The following is a 21,289-nucleotide window of genomic DNA, read 5'->3' as shown; positions in this document are numbered from 1 at the left end:
TGCGGCCTTGCAGATGTCAACCACAGGAACACTCCTAGCCAAGGCCGAAGAGGCCGATTTAGCTCTGGTGGAATGAGCTCTTATACCATCAGGGGGTTCTTTCTTTGCTAAAGAGTAACACATTTTAATGCAAAGAACAACCCACCTGGAGAGTGTTCTCTTGTGGACTGCCTTTCCTCTCCTCTGTCCCACGTACCCGATGAAGAGCTGATCCTCCAGCCTGAAATCCTTCGTCCTGTCTATATAAAAGCTTAGCGCCCTCCTTGGATCTAAGCGATAAAGTCTCTCTTCTTCCTTTGAAGGATGAGGCGGAGGATAAAACGTGGAAAGAGTAATCGTCTGGGACATATGAAAGGGTGAAACAACCTTCGGAAGGAAAGCAGCCTTGGTCCTCAACACCACCTTGTCCCCATAAAAAGATGTATAAGGGGGTTTTACAGATAGAGCTTGCAACTCACTCACTCTCCTTGCAGAAGTAATTGCAACCAGAAAGACCATCTTTAGGACCAATAATCTCAAGGGGCAAGAGTGCATAGGCTCAAAAGGGGACCCCATAAGGAAAGTTAGAACCAAGTTCAAATCCCACTGAGGCATAACGAAAGGAGTAGGAGGGAATTTATTCATAAGACCCTTCAAGAACCTAAGTACTATAGGGGATTTAAACAAAGAAGGCTGGTCTGGAAGACAAATAAAGGCTGAAAGAGCAGACAAGTATCCCTTAACCGTAGCCACTGCACAACCCCTCTGTGCTAGAGACAATGCAAAAGATAAAACATCCGACAAGTGAGCATGTAAGGGATCAATCTGCCTCTCTCCACACCAAAACACAAATTTAGACCACCTATTAGCGTAGATAGATTTAGTGGAGTGTCGCCTGGCCGCTAAGATAACATCCACTACATCAGGCGGGAGAGAGAAAGAACTCAGGTTGCCCCGTTCAATCTCCAGGCATGAAGGTGCAGGCTCTGGAGGTGGGGGTGTAAAACCTGCCCCTGCGACTGCGAGAGGAGGTCTGCCCTGAGAGGGAGACGGAGCGGAGGGCACAGTGAGAGTTGGAGAAGGTCCGTGTACCATACCCTCCTTGGCCAATCCGGAGCTATTAAGATGACTTGGGCCCGGTCTTGGCGTATTTTCCTCAATACTCGAGGAATCAAGGGTATGGGAGGGAAACGCGTAAAGCAACTGGTCGCACCAGGTCCTCTGAAACGCATCCCCCAATGCTCCCTGTACCGGATACTGGAGGCTGCAGAATAACGGGCAGTGCGAGTTTTCCCGGGTGGCAAACAGATCTATCCGAGGAAACCCACACATCTGGAAGATTAGACGGACTTGATCTGGATGGAGACGCCACTCGTGATCCGCCGAGAAATGGCGACTGAGACCGTCCGCACGTACGTTCAAGACCCCGGCCAGATGATTTGCTACCAAGCAAATCTGATGGTCCTTTGCCCAGGACCATAGCCGAAGAGCTTCTCTGCAGAGAAGGTACGACCCTACCCCTCCCTGTTTGTTTATATACCACATCGCAGTAGTATTGTCCGTCAGGACCTGAACCGACTTACCGCGAAGGGATGGGAGGAAGGCCTTGAGAGCCAGACATACAGTCCGTAACTCCAACAGATTGATATGAAACATCTGTTCTACTGGAGACCAAAGACCTTTGATTTCCAGGTCCCCCAGATGAGCTCCCCACCCTAGAGTGGAAGCATCCGTTATTACTGTGGCCACTGGAGGATCTTGCGAGAACGGCTTTCCTCGGGAAAGACTGCCGTCCGCAATCCACCACTTCAAATCCGTGGCAGCATCTCTGGAGATCCTCACCAAGCCTTCGAGATCTCCTTGGTGTTGAGACCACTGCCTTCGGAGACACCATTGAAGAGCCCTCATGTGCCAGCGAGCATGCGTGACCAACAGTATGCAGGCAGGAGGCAAACAGACCGAGCAGACATAGGACCTTGAGGACTGGAATGACCGCTCCACTTTGAAACATTGGAACCAACGCCTGAATGTCCTGAATCCGCTGAGGCGGAGGAAAGGCTCGATTCAAAATTGTATCCAGTACTGCCCCTATGAACAGGAGGCGCTGAGAGGGCTCTAGGTGAGATTTGGGCACGTTCACCGAAAAGCCCAGGTCGAACAACAACTGGGTTGTCGACTGCAGGTGATGCAACACGAGCTCCGGAGACCTGGCTTTGATCAACCAGTCGTCTAGATAAGGAAATACTGCTATCCCCTTCCTTCTGAGCTCTGCCGCAACCACCGACATCACCTTCGTGAAGACTCGAGGTGCTGAAGTAAGACCAAACGGGCGGACCGCAACTGATAGTGCTGCGACCCCACCACAAACTGGAGATACTTCCTGTGCGTCTTGAGTATCGGGATATGAAAGTAAGCATCCTGCAAGTCGACAGACACCATCCAATCTCCATTGTTCAACGCCAAAAGCACCTGAGCTAGGGTCAGCATCTTGAACTTTTCCTGTTTGAGGAACCAATTCAAGATCCTTAGGTCCAGGATTGGTCTCAACCGACCATCCTTCTTGGGAATCAGGAAGTACCTCGAGTAACAACCTTGACCCCTTTCCTGCTCTTGGACCAACTCCACTGCGCCCTTTGAAAGGAAGACTTGAACCTCCTGTTCTAACAACAGGAGGTGTTCTTCTGAACAATAAGATGAGCGGGGCGGGATGGAGGGCGGAAACTCCCGAAAGGGAAGGGTATAGCCCTTTCTCACAATGCTGGTAATCCAGGAGTCTGATGTTATGACCTCCCACTTGTGGAGAAAATTCTGTAGCCTCCCCCCTACAGGAGTGGAGTGAGTAGGAATTGGTGGAAGCCTAAGGCTGCTTCCCCTGCTGCACCCCTCCAGAGGAAGAGGAAGAGGCAAAGTGCTGCTGCGTGGCTCCCCTGGTACGAACCCTACCCCTCCCTCTGAAAGATCTATAGGAGAGAGCAGAGGTGGGTTGCTGGAATTTCCCTCGAAAGGAGGAGGAGGAGGAGGAGGAACCACGACCAAATCCTCGAAACCTCCTAAAAAATCTGGAGGAAGTAGAAGAAGTGGCTTGCAAGCCCAGCGACTTGGCCGTGGCCCTATTCTCTTTGAACCTTTCTAAGGCCAAATCCGCCTTGGCACCAAACAGCTTGTCACCATCAAAAGGAAGGTCCAGTAGGGTTGACTGCACATCAGAGGAAAATCCTGAGTTACGAAGCCAGGCCTGCCTCCTCGTAACTACAGCAGTGCCCATTGCCTTAGCAACCGAGTCAGTTGTATCCAACCCAGATTGGATAACCGGAGTTGCAGCTGCCTGAGCGTCAGATACCAGGCTTAATAATTCCTGAGGAACCTCTGTGTGCGTTGATTTAATCTCGTCCATCAGGGCATAAATGTATCTTCCTAAAACGCATGTAGCATTGGTGGACTTCAATGCCATGCTACATGATGAGAACACCTTTTTGGATGACATGTCCATCTTCTTGGAGTCTCTATCAGAGGGTACAGCTGGAAAGGACCCAGGAGCAGACCTTGCAGAGCAGGAAGGCTGGACCACCAAGCTTTCAGGTGTTGGATGCTTGGTAAGAAAACCTGGGTCAGCCGGTGCAACCCGATACCTCCTAGCCACAGATCTATTGACGGCTGAAGAAGACACCGGCTTCTTTCAGACTTCCATTATGGGGTCCAGTAGCGGTTCATTGAATGTCAAAAGTGGCTCTGCTGATGTAGAGGCAGGGTGTAACACTTCCGTCAATAAGTTCTGCTTGGCTTCAGTCACTGGCAAAGGGAGGTCCAGGAAGCCAGCTGCCTTTCCGATAACAGAATGAAAAGTGGCCGCCTCCTCTGTGTACTCCCCAGGTGATGACAAGTCCCATTCAGGGGAGGTATCTAGGCCACTAGCAGTGTCAAGTCCATGGAGACCCTCACGAGAATCCTCGATCTCCCCTTCCTCCAAGGCTTGCCTCTGGTATTCCTGTTCTTCAAGGAGGCGGAGAGCAAGCCTCCTCGAGTGTAGCCTCTTCTCTATCCTCGGCGTCGACATGGCGTCAGCAGACATCGAAGAATGACACTGATCGTCGGATCCGTCAGACGCCGGGTCTACAGGCACCATAGTTGTCTTCGGCACCGAACGAGGAGCCGGAAGGTGTGAAGACTGTCCCGGAGTCGGAGGAGGTCTAGACGGCGTCACTGGCTGAAAAATCAAAGCCGCCGAAGCCACCGGAGCCGATACCGGCGCCGAGCCCATGTTCCCCAGGGGGAGAAAGGGCATAAAGGGTGCCGGGCGAACTGGAGCCAGAGCACCCATGTTGAAGGCCAAAGGGCCCGAAGGACCAGCCGGTCCACCACCTGGAGCCATCTGTTGGAAGATGGAAAACATCGCATTCAGGAATGCGATACTGTCAGCTCCAGGGGCCGGGAAAGCCGGGTACTGGGGTGCCTGGTTCGAAGGCGACACCGACGCCGGTCTCGACGTCTGCAAGGATGGAGAAAACATCTGAGGCAGCGGAACCTCGAACACTGAAGGAGGATGGCCCGATGACAAGGGTGAAGTCGGTGAAGCCGGAGATGGTAACGGCGTCGTTGGCTGGGGAGTGACAGTGGGAGTGACTTCCCAAGTCTTCCGACGTCGAGCTGATGGAGACCGAGACCTCTCCCTACTCGACCGGAGCCGTGAATCTCGACGATGCCGGGAGACCCGATGACGCCGATGAGACTTCGGTGACGACGACTTTCGATGATGTTTCTTCTTCTCCTTTTTCGACGTCGCAAGAAAAAGCTTGGCCTCACGCTCTTTCAGGGCCTTAGGATTCATATGTTGACAAGAATCGCACTTGTCAACATCATGGTCGGAACTAAGACACCACAAGCAGTCAGAATGTGGGTCTGTTACCGACATTTTGCCACCACACTCAAGGCAGGGCTTGAATCCTGACTTCCTTTGCGACATTGTAACCTCGCAAAGAAAGAAATCGCCAAAAAACAAACTGTAACTGTCGATACAGCAACAGTAGCTCCCTCGAAGATAACCGTTTCGAATGACACGGAAAAAAGGGAACTGACGACGGCGAGGACCTCTTATTGCCTGTATGACGTCAGACGGCGTCACGTGGGCAGTTGTGACGTCCTCTTCGACGTGCAGAAGCTAGGAAGAAGATTTCCGTTGAATGCTGGCGCAATGGGAGTATTCATTGGGTGAGGAATCCACAGGTAGTGTATCCATCAGAAATGTCTTGTTTAAGAACGCAGTGCTTACCTAGGCGAAGGACAGCTAAATAGAGAAAATAAAACAAGACTGCAAATGTAGCTAATGCTAAAATAATAAAAACAAAGCCGAATAAAATATCTAGGTTAAAGTGCACAATGGCAGGCCTAATATGCTAAAATAAGTGTATAAAATTATAACTAAAATGGCTCCACAACAGCATGTTAGATATTGCTAACTGGATGAATGCCAATTCATTAAAGCTGAACGGGATAATACTAAATTCTTATGTTGCTCAGCTAGCAACATCCCCATGACACATACCCATAACTTTTGGCCTCTCTCGTTGGGAGAGGAACCATAGTCGTTGGCCACAGTCTGCAACCTTAGGGTTGTATCTGACGAACAAGTTGACCCTGGAAAGCCATGTAACAAAAGTTGCTGGCATTTGCTTTGCACTCCTTTGTGTTCTAAGGAAGGTGCGACCATTACTGTCTGCTCAAGCCAAGTCCTTGGTGGTGCGGAGTGTTCTATTTAGCAGATTAGATCATTGCAATGCCCTGCTACTTGAAGCCCCTGAATTCTTGGTGAAAGACTGTACAGAGTGCAAGTAGCACCGGCACAGCTGCCTCTGAACAGACACTGCAGGTCTTAAGCATCTAATGCCCTAAAGGAATTGCACTAGCTTCCTCTGAAGCAGAGAACTATTTTTAAATCCATGTGCACAGTGTTTAAGGCACTATAAGGGAAAGGCCCTGTGCCTTTGCAGCACAGACTGAAGGGATACATGCCTGAGAGACATCACCATTCAAGTTCTGAAAATTTGGTCTGCATTAATAAATTCAGAAGGTCAAGACAAGAAGGACAGGCTTTCGCAGTGAAAGCAGCACAGCTGTGGAACAAGCTTCCTCCTTTGTTATGGGCCTCAAACGAGATACTGCAATTCAGGAACGCTTTGACGACCTGGCACTTTCCAAAATAACTACTCTGATTCAGGAGCTTCTGCTTGTGATTATTTTTTCAGAAAGATAGTACTAAATGTGTGTGCGTAGCTCCAGGATACCAGTTTGGTGACAGTTTACCATTGCTTTAAATGAATACATAAATATAAATAAAATTAAACAGGCTTACTGAGATCATGACAACTGGCTGTACATGATTGCAGGCCGGGAGAAGAAGATATGCCGTACAGTACACTTTGGAATTCTGTTCAGGGCCTGAGCAGTCTGGGGTGTTATTCGAGGAGGTGTGACTTGAGTCTAGCCTTGAGGGCCAAGTCGATGTGGAGCTTTTGTCGCTGGAAGACATGAACATTACTTCTTCCAGGTCTGACAGGGATGGTGGTTCACGGATTGTGGCGGCAGCCTGGAGGGCCATCGGATGTTCGTGGATCATCTGTTCTAAGTCTGGGGTGATCGTGGGAAGCAGTCCTGGTGACAGTGCCATCGGCGGCGGCCCTCTACAGTAGGGACGGTTACTGGGATGGTGTTGCACTCAGCGGAGCCAGAAGGGGTGAGATCAGAAGTTTCAGTCCACTGACAGGCAGCCTTGGGATCCGTGAAGAATGTTGTTTGGTCATTATGTATCACACAAAGCTTTGCTGGGAACAAAAGTGAATATTTTACTTCTAGGGCACGCAGGAGCTGTTTGACTCTAAGGAATGAGTTTTGTTGGCGCTGCCAGAGTATAACCAGGGAATATTGTTATGCGTGCTTTCTCTACAGTTAGATCTGGCAGTTCACAGGCTTCCTGCAGAACTGCATCTGAGTCTTAATAGTGCGACAGGTGTGTCACCATGGGACATGGATTTGCTTCAGGAGGTGGTCGACGAGTGGGCACTCCATTGGCCAGTTTAACTGTGAAGAAGGACAACGCTGTTAGAGGGAGAATGCTGCGCAGCCGACCCTCCACGTAGGAGACTGGGTCTGAGCCTTCTACATTTTCAGGCAGGCCTACAGTGCATATGTTATTCCTGCAGAAGCGCCTTTCTGCATCCACACCTCTTTCCTCCAGTAAACATGCCAGCTCCTGTAAGGCATGTAGGCCCTTCCCTACCACCTGTGCTTGAGGTTGTAGCATTGAGACAGTTTGTTCAGCAGCACAGACCTTGTCCACAGACGGTTGTCCACTCCAGGAAAGGTTAGGTCTGCTGCCACTGTTTCTATTCTGTGTTCCAGCGATGTACAAGAGTTTTCAATAGCTGCCAGCACTGTGTCTAGTTTACTGTCTCTAGATGGTGAACCAGTGTCTCAAACACACAAGGGGAGGCCAACAGTGAGTTGCAAGGAGGCCTTCTTGGAGGGTGCAGGGATGTTGTGGGTGACCAAGCGGGGACACCCCATGGCGAATAACAAGGTGAGTAGGTTACAATGGAATTCCTGTCTTCACCGAGGTGTTGGGCACACGTGTGTGCCAGGTAGGCGAGGCAGGACCATGCAGCACTAGCAGCCCAGTCTGTGGTTTCAGTGAATGGCAGCAAGGCGCATGAGAGAATATGCGCAGTTCAAGGTGAGGTCCAGGAGGGAAGAGTCCACTGCATAGTAGAGGAAAGGCACCAACGGTCATAGGGACCCACTTGCACCTCCAGTCCTCTTGAGACGTGCAGCACAAGCAGCCCAGTAGGTCTATTTAGAGAGCGTCTTAGTAGAACTCAGGGGGCCCAGTAAGTTGACAAGATGGCATTGCTCCGGGTTGCTCGCAGGAGAGTCAGAAGATTTGGAATGGTGATTTGGAAATCCGGGGGGGGGGGAGTATACAGACTGCAAAATCAGGCACCCATCAATTCAACCAGCATCACCAGTTGCATCAGGAGGCTATGCATGGTCAGAGTCATGGTCAGTAGGCAGGTCACAGTTATTTAGTATATCAGAGAGTTACAGGTTCACAAAGGGGATGACAAAGCAGTCTGGTCTGCTGTGTGCCAGGGCCAGAGAACCATGAACTGTACAGGCAGAAGGTAATAGGCTTGCTGTGATCTACCCACATCCAACTTCAGTACAGGGCCCTGTGTCCTGCAAGGTACTATGGCAAAATGTGCCCTCTATGGCCCCTGTACGTCCCCGGTTCAAGACTACAAAGTTGACATTTTGGGCTAATCTGCGCCACAAGAGTCCGGCTGTGTAGCAGCAAAAGAAGGAAAGGGAGAGCGGCAGTTGTGTTGTCCGCACTTGACTGGCCCGTTGATGGGCAAAATAGGAAGGATGCAGTAAGGTGTTTGAGTACACAGGAGGGGGCAACTGTGCAACAATGCAACCAACGGTGTTGGCCTTGAGTGGAGCTGCAGTCTGGCCAGGCCCACGAGAGGAGCCGGTTGGCCACGACGGCAGGATGATCAGCTGTGACTGGCATGAGGCCCTCTCAGGGAGTCCTGCAAAAAAAGTAGCGTCTGGACTGCTAGGGTTTCGTTACTGGCTTTTGGGGGTTAGGGGCAGTTGCAGGCTAGGCCGCTCACCTTAGAGGGGGCGATGCACCAGGCAGGAACTTTTGAGTGCAGGCCAAGCAATGTCTGCCCGCCCGCTCTGCCCGGGCTCCAAGCAGGGTGAGGCTGCACTCTTGGAGCGCACTGCCCCAGTTCGGCTCTATGGTGCTGAAATGTGGCTGATCAACGAGCTGCCAAGGCTGTAGTGGTGTGGGCCATTACAACAGCAGTCCATTTCTGGTGGCTGACGCAAGGGGAACAGGATGGAAGCAGGAAGTTGGCGTAATCAGAGCAGAGCCACAAAGAATTGCGACCGCCTTCACTGCTGTGTAGGCCACACACCCCATTCATTGTCTTTGTTCATGCTTCACCGTTCAGTCATGAAACTGCAACTATTATTTTAAGGTATTTTCAGTAGCTCTCTGTACTCAATTCATTCATTGTAGATTGCAGTTGTTCATGTATCTTGTTTGTTCCAGTATCTCCAGATTGCAAAAGCATAAAGAGTATATATACACATACAAATGGACCTGAATTCCAAGATGTGGAAGGTGGTTCAGGGGAACAGAGGAGAAGGCCTGTCTTCTCCAATCCTAGGTGATGCAAACACAAAAAGCAAACAAGACCTACTGTAGAGTTCACTCATAGGGAACTGCCCATTGGCTAGGGGCTCTACATTCAGGTTTGTGTCTCACAATATGTGAACAACCAACCGGTTTCACAAAAAAATATGTATGGTCTCACGCACCCCCTGGGTGTCATGATTCAATACTGGCTGTGCCACAATCACCAGAGAAATTTCTGGTGCTGAATGGGCTCCCAGTGGTCACGGAGAATACTTCTGTGGGAGCAGGACCTAGTAAACTTTAAAAATCTCTATGCGCTAAAGCCAGAAACCTCTGTTTTAACATCGGTGAGACTAAGATGCTTAAAAACTACAGCAATGTGTGGGACTGACCATTATCTCTACAGCAGCATGTGGTGATCCTGCAAGAAATGCATTTGGTGAAGTGCATGTGATCTCCCAAATTCTGCCTGAAATTATCCACCTATTTTCTCTTAATATTTACTCATATACTTTTTTTGGTTTATAGTGTGACAACAAGGGTTTTCCTGTGACAACACTGCACATGGCCCTCTATACTTTAAGTTAGGTTAAGGTATGCCTCAACACGTACGAGTGTTGACAATATGCTTTCTTGATCACCTGCATGTATTCGTATTGGTTTGCAGTTTGTACTTAGTACACAAAGAGCTTTCATGAGCATGAAATGAAAACATGTAACCAGTATTTTTGTGAACAATACTGAAAACGGGGTGTAGTATGAGGAAATGGCGCTCAAAGTACTAGTCTGTCAGTATAAATATTGGGGAAACCCCACAAGGGAAACACCCAACCCCTTGTGTTATGCTTGTCACTTTTATCACTTGTTCCTTTCTCATTGTAGCCTTAATATGTGTATTGCTCCAGGGTAATCATGATTTGCGTTCTATGTGTACATATTTCACAAGACCACCAGAAATTGCACATTTAGCAATCTTTGTCCGGCAGGGCTGGATTCATAACTATAGAATGGTTGCTTGCTGATGGATGAATGCAGAAGTTAGAGAAGCGGGATCTAGGTCCTGAAGAAAACCTGGGTCTCTCTGTAGGGCCGCTTGGAATGTTGAAACATGTCAACCCATTGTGATGTAAGAATAATGGTCAGACGCATACATCGCTCTAGTTTTTAACCATTCCTTAGGCTCACACGTATTACATGTATTAAAACAGCAATTTCAGGGGTAGTGGCATAGGAATTTTTAGGTTTTCTAGGTCCTGTCTCCATTAACACCCCCACAAAAGTACACCCTGTGATCACTGAGCCAGTTCACCACTAGAAATGTCTCTGGTGAATGTGACACAGCCAACAATACAGCATGATACCCAGGGGATGCGTGAGGCCATGCCAAACAATTTTTTTGTGAAGCCAGTTGGTCCTTCACATATTGTGAGACATGACACTGTGAATGTAGAGCTCCAGGAAAACGGCAAGTTCCCTATGAGTGAGTTCTTCAGTAGGTTATGTTTGCTTTTTGTGTTTGTATAGTATACTGTATGCAGACTAATTCTTCATGTAGTGGGATAGTGCTTAGGTGTTAAGGCAATATGATGTTTAAAAGAACTGTGCTCTGATTTGCCAAGAATGTAGCATGTTAAATCATAACATGGTTATTCTGCAGTTTTGCTAATTTCATATGTGAAAATAATGTTTAAAACTCTCAATTTTGGGTGTGTGAACCATAACTTCTTTGAGACTTTTTCCATTCTACTAAGGATGCTGATAGTTCTCCCTTTTTTGTTGCTGACTAGGACTTCTTGATTTTGTAATGTCCTTTTTGCTGAAGACCCTTCTTGACATTAACTCTTCACCGCATTTTCTATGACCTTTTGTAATAAATTCAGTGACAGTCCCTTCAGCAGCACAGTAGTCCTTCTTCCTGAAAGAATGTCCACAGGTCCAGAAGTGTACTGATTTGGTAGGGTCAGAAGTCCAGTTCTTATACCAAGTGGTGCTTTGAAATGGGGAGTGACTTCAAAGCAGAGCTATGACGTGCACATAGGTCCCACCCTTACCTCCCTGGCTCCGAGCACACTAAAAGGGATTATGCAACTCTTTGTGTGGCTACGGGCACAGCCTTATTCAGGTACAAGTGTCAGCTCCTCCCTCCCATCCTGCCCAGGATGGCACATCAGGATGTGAATGGCCCATCAGGCACACCTCAGCTCCCTTTGTGTTTGACTGTCTAGAGGGAATGCACAAAGCCCAAGTGTCACCCAACCCAGACCTGTATTGGAGGCAGGCAGGCAGCAAGCACACAGGGCTTAAGAACAGAAAAAAGCCAACTTTCTAAAAGCGGCATTTTTAAAGTTGTGATCATAAATCCAACTTTACCCTTAATGAGGATTTATTATTACCAGTCCATAGGTACCAAACACAACAGTCCCATTCCTTCTCAATCAGAAATTACACTTAATAAAATGTATTAAGGAATCCTCAGTGTTATCCTATAAGGGGAATAGGCCTCACAGTAGTGAAAAACAAATTTGGGAGCTTTCCAATACCAGGACAAGTAAAACTAAAAAGTATATGTCCTGCCTTTTACTTACACCTCACCCTGCCCTATGTGCTACCTAGGGCCTTAGGGGTGTTATCTGTAGTAAAAGGGGAGTTGAAGGCTTGGCAAGGGGTTTTAAATGATAAGTCGACATGACAGTGAACCTGCACATGTAGGCACTCCAGCTGCAGCCCCGAGGCATATTTATAGGGCTACTTGAGTGGGTGGCACAATCAGTGCTACAGGCCCACTAGTAGCATGTAATATGCAAGCGACATATACTGCACTTTACTTGGGACTTATAAATAAATTAAATATGCCAATTGTGGATACGAATGGTACCATATTTTAGGGGAAAAAAGCACATGCACTTCATCACTGGTTAGCAGTGGTAAAAATCAACAAAAACTGATCACCAAAAGTGAGGCAAGGCAGGCAAAAAGTTTGGAGGAAGACCACAATAAGGCTGCCAAGTCTAACAGCTACTCTAATTGGCTGTGACCTAATAAAAAGGCCTGGGCAATAAAACGGCATTGGCTGTAGTGATACAACCACTACAGCCAATGCCACCAGATGAACCACAATTGCCAATGGCTAACGGGTCTTCTAAAAAAAAACCTTCCTGGGTTTGTAAAAATGAGAATATGGTGCTTAGAGGGTAATGTGTGAGAACATACGCTATTGCAGAACATCTAAAGTTGTATTTAGGGAAAACCAAAAAAAAGCAACTGCACCCTACACTAGCACACTAGTATCAATGCTTTAAATGTTCAGATACGGAGTATCTGCACTTCTTTAATTTATAAGGGAGAGTACCTGCACCGCTCAGCACTTCTGCAATACAATTAGTAGAAAGAGTACCAGCACTTCCAAGGAGCAAGCAGGTGCTGTAAATAGCGAGTACCTGAACTTCTACATTTCCATTTAAAGCACGGTCTACTACCGCGAAGCTTGCCATCCTAAAGCAAGAACTGTTAATAGGTATTCGTTCGCCTCTACACCTACCATCTATGGTCTCCCTCATGGCCATCAGACTCCCGGGGCCAGCGGTCGCCATTACCGGGCCCTCTAAATCCAGCCGCTCGAGAAAACCGACGCCAGGAGTGTATACAGAAAAGATGTAACGACCCACTTGGGATAGCCTCTCCCTGGTTAAGTACATGGGCGGCCATATTGGATAGATTGAGCACTCGAACACTACAAGACGGAGTTCTGAGGTATAGCACAGGTCGAACAAATATCGCATCCAAGGTCGCTCATATTTATTGAATAAGTAGAAATAGTAAATGTTTAACCACTCTACTAGCTATATTTCTAAATACAAAGAAACCAAGTTGTTTAGTTTACCTTAAACGAGAATCTCAGAAGTATGTTCGGAAATGTGCAACTGTTAGAAATACCTGACAATTTGGTCAATTTCTTATGTTGATTGTAAAGAGACGCTGAATAAAACTGCACTTTAAACATGGCCGCCACATTATAAAACACTAGAATAAGTGTCATGTTAGACTGACGAGTGCCTGCATTTCTTAGAATGGTCCCCAGATGTCAGTAACGTTGTTTCGAACGTTGTACGTGTTGTTGGTTTTGTACATAAAGTAATGACCTATCTGTAATGACAATTGCACGTCTCTCCCGTGGTGTGATTGGAGTGAAATGTACACACATCTGCATTTTTCTATTCATTTTCTATAGAGCTTTACAAAAGCCAGAGATAAAATCAAGTTCGGTATTCTTTTCCATCTTGGATCCAACAGAAGTCTGCCAACTTCCACGAGGATGCCAATGGAGTGTTACCATTTTAATATGGCCCTGCTGTTTGCATTTGGGTCTTTCACATATTGGAAATGTTTGGTCAGTACACTTACTGGTGCTTTTAAGTACCTCACAGCAACACTCGGAGCGTTACATCACAAGTGTGAGTTCACTCTGGTGTCTTCTACAGACAGGTGTAATTTCCTTGTTCATAAAGCTGTGTTCATTTGAATGCACAGCATGGTTTCCCCGGAAGCAGCTTGTTTTCGAAACAGGGGACCAACTAGGCTGCTATTGGTCAACACCTTCGAGTTGGAACATCTGATTGGGCAAAGGCCGGCCACTGAGAGTCTTGATTGGCATGGGGTGGAGCAGACGAAAAAGGTGGAAAAATTAAAACTGCACAAGACGAAGTAAACTGAGAAGCTACGCCGTTGGATAGTTTCAACTCGGAGTTTTGTGCATTTTGGAAAACAGAAGCTTGTTCGGATTCTGGTGGGTTTTCTGGTTTGTTTATTGCGTCTTCAGCGTGGCGCTCTCGCGCGCCGGCTTAGCTTTGCAGGTTTCGCCAAGTCTCAGAGCTCAATTTGTAGCTAGGACGACGGTTGTGACCGGCAACTTGCGGTTCCCGGAAGCCGAACAAAACATTTTTTTGTAGCATATGTGATAACCTTTCTAGACACTCCTTTCAAGCTTGTTATAGTGAGAAAGGAGGAGTGTTAGATTTGTCCATTAACATAATATTGTTACGATGGATGTTTTGGGAATGCCTGCAATTGACGATGATATTACCTTTTTTGGCTAAACAAAAAATATGACCCCTGTTCTTGGGTATATTTAGGTCAAGACCTGTTAAGCATTAGCAAAGCCAGTTGCTCTGGCGTTGGCTGACAGCATTTTTGGCTTCATTATTGCTTGTTTTGTCATAATGTTTGTAAAACGTTATATTTGCGTTAGATGACGGGCCTTCGCCTATATAAAATATAAGTAAAAGCAAAATGATTTTTGATCTTAAAAAGGTAGCACCGAGGCTACTGCTTCGAGTAAAGATTTGCTCTTTGTGAAAGAGCGTAATGCCATCACTCGAAGTGAAGTCATTCTTGCACCATGTGGTGGGTGCAAGAATGATCCAATAACTCGATCGATGAATTAAGACCACTGACTGCAAGTCTCTATAAATACTGTATGAATATATCTAAATGTCTTGGTTAGGCTTCTTCAAAGAGCAGTTCGTGAGCTATCAGTAGCATGCCATATATCTGTAAGTAGCTCTGTTATGTTATGTCTTCTATGTTATTACAAATGAAGTATTCAAGGCTATGTCTGTATTGCAAGAATTGGGTTAAAATGGTTGAATTCCTATAATATAAAGTGTATTGTTGAGTAGTAAATTGTGCTGGGAAGAGTTATTACTAATATTTTTCCTTGGTATCAAGGTCCTTACAGCTATGGCTGCATGTGTTACCAATGTAGAAGCATTCCAACTTGATCACTTTTTTAAAACATTATTTCTGTCAATCCTTAATGAGAAAAAGGATGGAGCACACTATAAATGGTTTACTTCTAATACTAGTTGAATCCCTGGATCCGTTAATTCTATTGAAGTTTCTATAAATGACTGTAGTATAATACAGGTGAATGAAGTATATGTGTAAGAGCCATTACACATATATTTCTGTCAATCCTGCCTGATTCACCGAGGTGATCACTGATAGTAATCTGGCATATGGTGGCCACATATTTGCTCTTGTTGAATGTAGTTACTAAAATAACATAATTACTATTCTTTAAAAGCACGGGGTGATATTTGTGGAACATAAGTAGATCGTATTGCAGAAAAGTTTGGAGACACCTAGTCTGGGCTAACATCAGGCCATCGGCGACCACCACATAACTGAAGGGGAGAGGTGGGAGGGATGACGACAAGGTTAAAAAAACAAAAGCACTTACCTCGTCTCTGTCCCTGCCGCTGCATGCCCCTCTTCCTCTGGTGTCCCAGCATTAACTATTGGGACACCAGCACAGGCTACCCAGCAATCCTGGAGATGCTTTTATGCAAAACCTCTCATGAAAGCAGCGCCAGGATTGGTCTGAGCTGCAGTGACTGCTGCTCAGACACAGCCCTGGCCTCTGTGTACTTTTTCCAGCCCAGCTGTTAAAAACAGCCTGGCTGGAGAAACCTAAGCAGGCCAAACACACATGCGCACTTAGGTGCACTTTTCCCTCCTCTCCCTTCCACCTCCCGTGGCCCAGCCCCTCCCTGCTGGCTGTGCCAGAAGCAGGAAAAAAAAAGATAGTGCAGCTGTCATTTTATTTTTTCTGTTTCTGGCGCAGTCAGTGGGGTGACACTCTTTCGCCATAGAGAGGAGCCGCTCCTGCACCAGGCCTAACTAGCATTGGCAAAGACAGTACATCTGGCATAGTCAAGTGTGCAATTAATTTTCAGTTTTACTTTTTTGTTTTGCAAACAGTTGCAACCTGCAAAAAATATATAGGTAAAGGAGTGGCCATGCATACTAGCCCCAGAACCAAAATGTGCTCACTTTGTTTGTGCGATCATGTGAAACCCTTTATTCACAACAAAAGAATCAAAATGGATATGTTGGGCTGGCCCCTTGCTTCACGCTATACGGTGTGGTGGTCAGAAACAAAATGTGAATGAAAATACAGTGGGTAACGGGGGCTGCCTGCAAGTCCGTATAGTTTTAGTAAAATCAACGAAATGCCAGACACAAAAATTGTACTGCCCTCAGCCCCCCTCCCTGTGGGCTTGAAGCACCTCGGACCCCTATGTGGACAGGAACTTGGATGAAGCAGGTGACGCAACTGCTGTGGTTCTGTCCTAGTGGCCTGATTGGTATTTCACAATTTGGGGATGTTTGGGATTAGGATCACACCATTTCATTCGGTCATCTAAACGATGAATTCGAACTTCATAGATCTCAGTTTTTCAGATACCTCCAATTGCGCCATGTAAAGAATACTTACCACTCGGATCTTGAAACCCTAGCTGATCATAACCCATGTGAAGTAAAAAATAATCATGGAACCTCTGAGCAGGAAGGGTATTTCTAAATTATACAGTTCCCATTTCTAGAATGGCCCAACCATTTGCCGGATGCAAGAGGTGGGGGAATTGGATGATGAGTGGCAGAAGGACGTGATGGTTGCTCGGACGCCCACTATCACCTCTAATCTATGTTCAATTCAATTCAAGCATTTTTACAGTATTTATTTTAGTCCTGACAGACTAAGGAAAATGGCCCGGGTGAGCAACCCTCTGCACATGTTCAAGGGCTTCAGGGGACATGCCGTATTATAGAGCAGTACTGGAGAGAGATCCACACAACTTTGTCAGGTATCTTTTCTACCCTACCCTGCTTCTTTGGACCCTAAACTTGCTCTGTTGGGCATAATGGACGGTTAGAGAGATTCCCAAGGACCCTAGCAACAATCAGCTTGCTAACTGCAAAAGGGGATTTTGCTAAGCACTCCAGACAGCCAGACCCCCTATTAATACAGGAGTGGTCTCAGGCCATGGACTCCTGTTCTACGGTGAAGAGTGTGATCTACAAGCTGAGAGCATGCAACAGAGAGCACAAGAAGGTCTGGGGCCCGTAGACTTCCAGACACTGAGACAGCTGATTTCTGACCTGGTCTTATGGTAGCAGAAATGAAATGCTACTTGAACATATTCTGCCAACTCGTGTACATTGTATGCATTTGTTGATCATATCTGCTGTGTACCGTGCCACGGTTTATGGATTGGTTTTGGAAACTGGTTTGGGGAAAAACAGTAAAACGATTTTATATAAAAAAAAAAAAAAAAACATATACTGCAGCAAATACAATGTTTCATGAGACGTTGAAACCAATGATGAACGGGTAGAAGGCAAGGGGCAAAGTGGCTGTAGGTGTACAATTTACAGGTTGTAGATACACATAATCTATTATAACTTCAAAACCAGCAAGCCGTTCTCCGTCGTCACATTTTACAGTGCAAGTGACAGGGCTCTTGTTCATTGTTTAAATATTTTATGCTACACCTGTAACTCATAGCATACACTTCTGCAAAATCCGGTATACCACTCTCCCACCTCTGAAATGTAAACCTAACACAGTAAATACATTAAAAAATACTTCAAAGATATTTTAGAGCTGCCTAAACCATTCCTGCATGATTTTATTAAAGGTCTGTATGGCTTAATGTTTGCTGGGCAAGGGATCTCCTCAATCCCTATTTCCTATACAAGCACGTTCTAGACACCTATTAATTCATACCTAACTAGCACTCATTCCAGACCTTGCATCCATATTCACTTAATCTGAATCATCTTCTCATTTGACATCTCATGATGAAGCTATCTTCTCAGTTTCACCGTGCTGCACTTTAATTGCCACTTCAGTTTGTGCGTCTCCTTCTGCAGCACCAGTTTGTACTGTATTTGTGAGAGGCCTAAGTGTTAGCGGTTGTCCTATGGTCCAGTCCACAGAGGTAAACAGATTTATGTTTGACTTTGTTCACCTTTGGCAGCCAGTCCAGGACAGACAGGTACACCCTGTACAAAACAACACATTCAAGAAATAACATAGAGGTGTAAACAAAGTACAGTTAAAAAATAACTTTACCAATCAAAATACTTAAGTGCTAAGAACAGGACAAGAGAGTAAAAGTTATGGGGAATGGTTTCAGTAATTTCAGCAACAAAAGGTTAGTTCATTTATCTGAACATCCACTATAGAGCACCACTGCATTGAAACTTGTCCTTTCCTTTTTTGTAAGAGGAAGCTCCCAGTCACATGAATATTTTGCACTGCCCAGATTGACAGGGAAACAATCAACTTAGTTGGCAAATCGTTGGGAGCAGCCAAAGTCACATAAGATTGCTCTTTCCTGCCTCGCATCAGACAGAGTAAAAGAAAATTCTGCTGGGGCAGTAGGACTCCGTATATCCACAGAAACCTCCAGATCCATATTGCACGCCTTCAGGGCTCATGGTCCACATTCCACTTGGTTTGAGGTTATTGCAGATGAGCACCTCTCTAAATGTAATTATGTCTTTGCAGCTTTCCTTATGAAGGAGGTCCTCTATTAGCAAGCTCATGAGGTGCCATGGGTCACACATTGAGTCTTAATGCTCAATCCTTAATTATCTTACCAAACATTTGCCCTCTCCTCCCCTAATGATTTAACACAGTGAATGTTTTGTTTTTTAGGAAACGCTGTGAGTTGGACAATCTTGTCAGCTCCCACAGTATATTCAATTTAACTGAAATTCACATTGACAAAAAGGGCCATACACACTGCAGCTATTTTAACAAAAACAAAACTAATTTTCTATAAGTTATTGGTAAGCCTTGGCAGCCAAAAGTAACTACATTTAGCACATTGTATAGCAAACTGACCCAACACAGTTCTCCCACACACCTGTTTACTCTTTGAAGTTATAAAGTAAATAGCTGTGCAGCTGGTGAAAATATACCAAAATGCTTTTCTTACTGCTGTACAGAAGTTTATTTTTCGTAAATTGGTGTGGATCTCCTTAATGAGTCATGTGTCTCATTTGTTGACTGTGTGTGTATTTAAAGATGTCTGACACTCCTTTCTGATAAGCCTAAGGCTGCTTTACCACACTACCCTCTAGAGAGCACCTTGGGATTGCTAGAGCAAGCACTGTTCATTAGTAAGGGAACTCTTGGACTCTGCACATTATATCTCATTTTGATATACCATATAACGAGCCATACCAGAATCAAAATTTCTTTGCAGCATCCCAGGACATAAAGTGAAGCAACCCATGCATGTTCTTCTGTTAGTATGAGCTGTACCAATGACCCTATGTATGTACGTACATGACTTTATAACAAATCAAATCTTCAGTCTCCTTGAAGCATACTCTTTGCAGCACCAGTTTTCCCAACAAATACTGATCCAAAAATGCTCTTGACCCAGATAAAGAAGTAACTCCCACATTTCTCAACAGGTTATGGACACTGAGGTTTATGGCAGGGATCGGACCAAAATATGTTTTTGTATTCCCCTTGCATTCAGTAGGTAACCTGGTAACAGGCCTGCAAGCTCCCATTTTCCAAGCAAGTCCTTTTGACATTGGCCCATGCTAGGTGACTGAAAAGAGGATCTTGCACACCATTGGTGGATGCCCCTAAATTATGTGTAGAAAGATTCCATGGACTGGTGATCTTATTAATATTAAAGGAAACAATGGGCAAGATGTATGCTGGACTCCTAAAATTTCATGTGCAACATAAAAAACAAACAAGGACATGTCTTAAGACTTACAAAAGCAGGAGTGGGAGCAGTGTTTGGGCATGAACAAAGTCTCAACAACAAAGCATGCATACATCTAGCGAGGTCATATTGGAGTTACCAAACTAGCTTGTTCTGTGTTTCACTCTTTAGTTACTTAACACAGGTTTGCTTGGGACACAAAATAATTAGTATTAACATGTGGTGCACATAAAAACAGACAACTGAAAATTTGGTCAGCCAGCACAACACATTAAAACCTACTAAATCCACAAAGCCTAGTTTCATTCATGCGATTCTTCGTGGATAACCACCCATCAAGAAAAACCTTCAGATGTAGTAAGAACTCAAGCAGTTATCACAGAATTTGAAACATTGTTATGCTGTGAAATGAAACCATTGTTACCAAAATGCTCAGAGTAACTGCACTGGGTCAGACAAATCAATAAACACCAGCATTTTCTTTAATATGCCCCAAACAAATGACCTAAGAGTCTCCTCGAGCCATGTCCAGAGACCCCAGTTAGTTTAGTATTACTATTCTCCTTGTGCATCTGGTCACGAATGTCAGAAAGGTGACCAGTGACGTTAGTCATAGTCACATTTATATCCAATATGTACGTACAACATTGGTCCTCAATAAGATGACACACCCCCTCCCATTACACATAATATAGAGTCCAATGTGTGTCTATTTTGTAAGGTCACTAAACACATTGATTGTACCTTCTCTGATATGAAGGAGAATCAAACGCAACCCTATCAATATAATGGGCATTTTTACAGGACCAAAGAGGGGTATAACACTAACAGTCAGAGACTCAGCTCTTCCGTTCCGTGTATTCACCCATATAATGCTTATTATAGGTATTTGTGCTACAAAAAACTGTGAAAGCCGCTGTTGGATTTTCAGGAAACAACTTCCTGACCATTGAGGAGGCAGATGGAAATAAGGGGTAAGGGTTAGTTCCTCAAACTCAGGATTGTCCTGAAACAGGAACACTATTCCCCCTTCCCCTGGAACCAGCATAGAGCTACTGACATTAATATTCATAAGCCCAGCATTAGATAAAACTGGAGGAGTTGCAGCAATCATGTTGGACGTGGAAGATGTGGTGAATGACCATTTAACAAGCAAATTAAACCCCATTTGACACCAAGCAATGCAGCTTTCTTTTTATGTGGTACACAATGCCCTAGGGGAACAGATCCTGAAATCTTTCTAAGTGGAATGGGTGGGACACGAGGAAGGTTCTCGTTTGTTCTTAACCTTTTACAAGCATAACTGAAATGAAGGAATATGTAGTATTAATTTTACCCTGATAAAACCACAGGTCTAAATTGCAAAAGCTACTTTCACATTCTTGTGCACCCCCTTTATGAGTAGTTCACCTACAAGTTCTGTTGTACATAGATAGGAGCACGCATGTTAATTCCTCGCTTGACACTTAAAGGTATGAGAGAAAAGGGATTTGATGAATAATGTGGTACATGTGAGCAAACATAAGTCAGACATTTTCATACGAAGGAATGACATTTTCAGTAGATTACACCA

General features: G+C 45.4%; 2 protein-coding genes across 3 annotated transcripts in view; one reads left to right on the top strand and one right to left on the bottom strand.

The window, feature by feature from the left end:
* MZT1 (mitotic spindle organizing protein 1) overlaps positions 1-12,874 on the bottom strand; it is a 63,289-nt gene extending 50,415 nt beyond the window's left edge. The window contains exon 1 of the mRNA XM_069205290.1: positions 12,717-12,874. Within this exon, the coding sequence (XP_069061391.1) occupies positions 12,717-12,873 (157 nt within the window). The 5' untranslated portion in view covers position 12,874. The remainder of the gene's footprint in view (positions 1-12,716) is intronic.
* Positions 12,875-13,784: 910 nt separating this feature from the next.
* Positions 13,785-21,289, top strand: part of BORA (BORA aurora kinase A activator) — a 335,860-nt gene continuing 328,355 nt past the window's right edge. The window contains exon 1 of one of the 2 annotated variants that reach the window (XM_069205289.1): positions 13,785-13,961. The gene's annotated coding sequence lies outside the window, so the exon portion shown is untranslated. The remainder of the gene's footprint in view (positions 13,962-21,289) is intronic. The other variant, XM_069205288.1, reaches the window with a different exon arrangement.

This window comes from Pleurodeles waltl, chromosome 8, assembly GCF_031143425.1.
Source record: "Pleurodeles waltl isolate 20211129_DDA chromosome 8, aPleWal1.hap1.20221129, whole genome shotgun sequence".
Lineage (NCBI taxonomy): Eukaryota > Metazoa > Chordata > Amphibia > Caudata > Salamandridae > Pleurodeles > Pleurodeles waltl.
The sequence above is the reverse complement of the archived record's forward strand: the minus strand, read 5'-3'. Positions and strand labels throughout refer to the sequence as shown.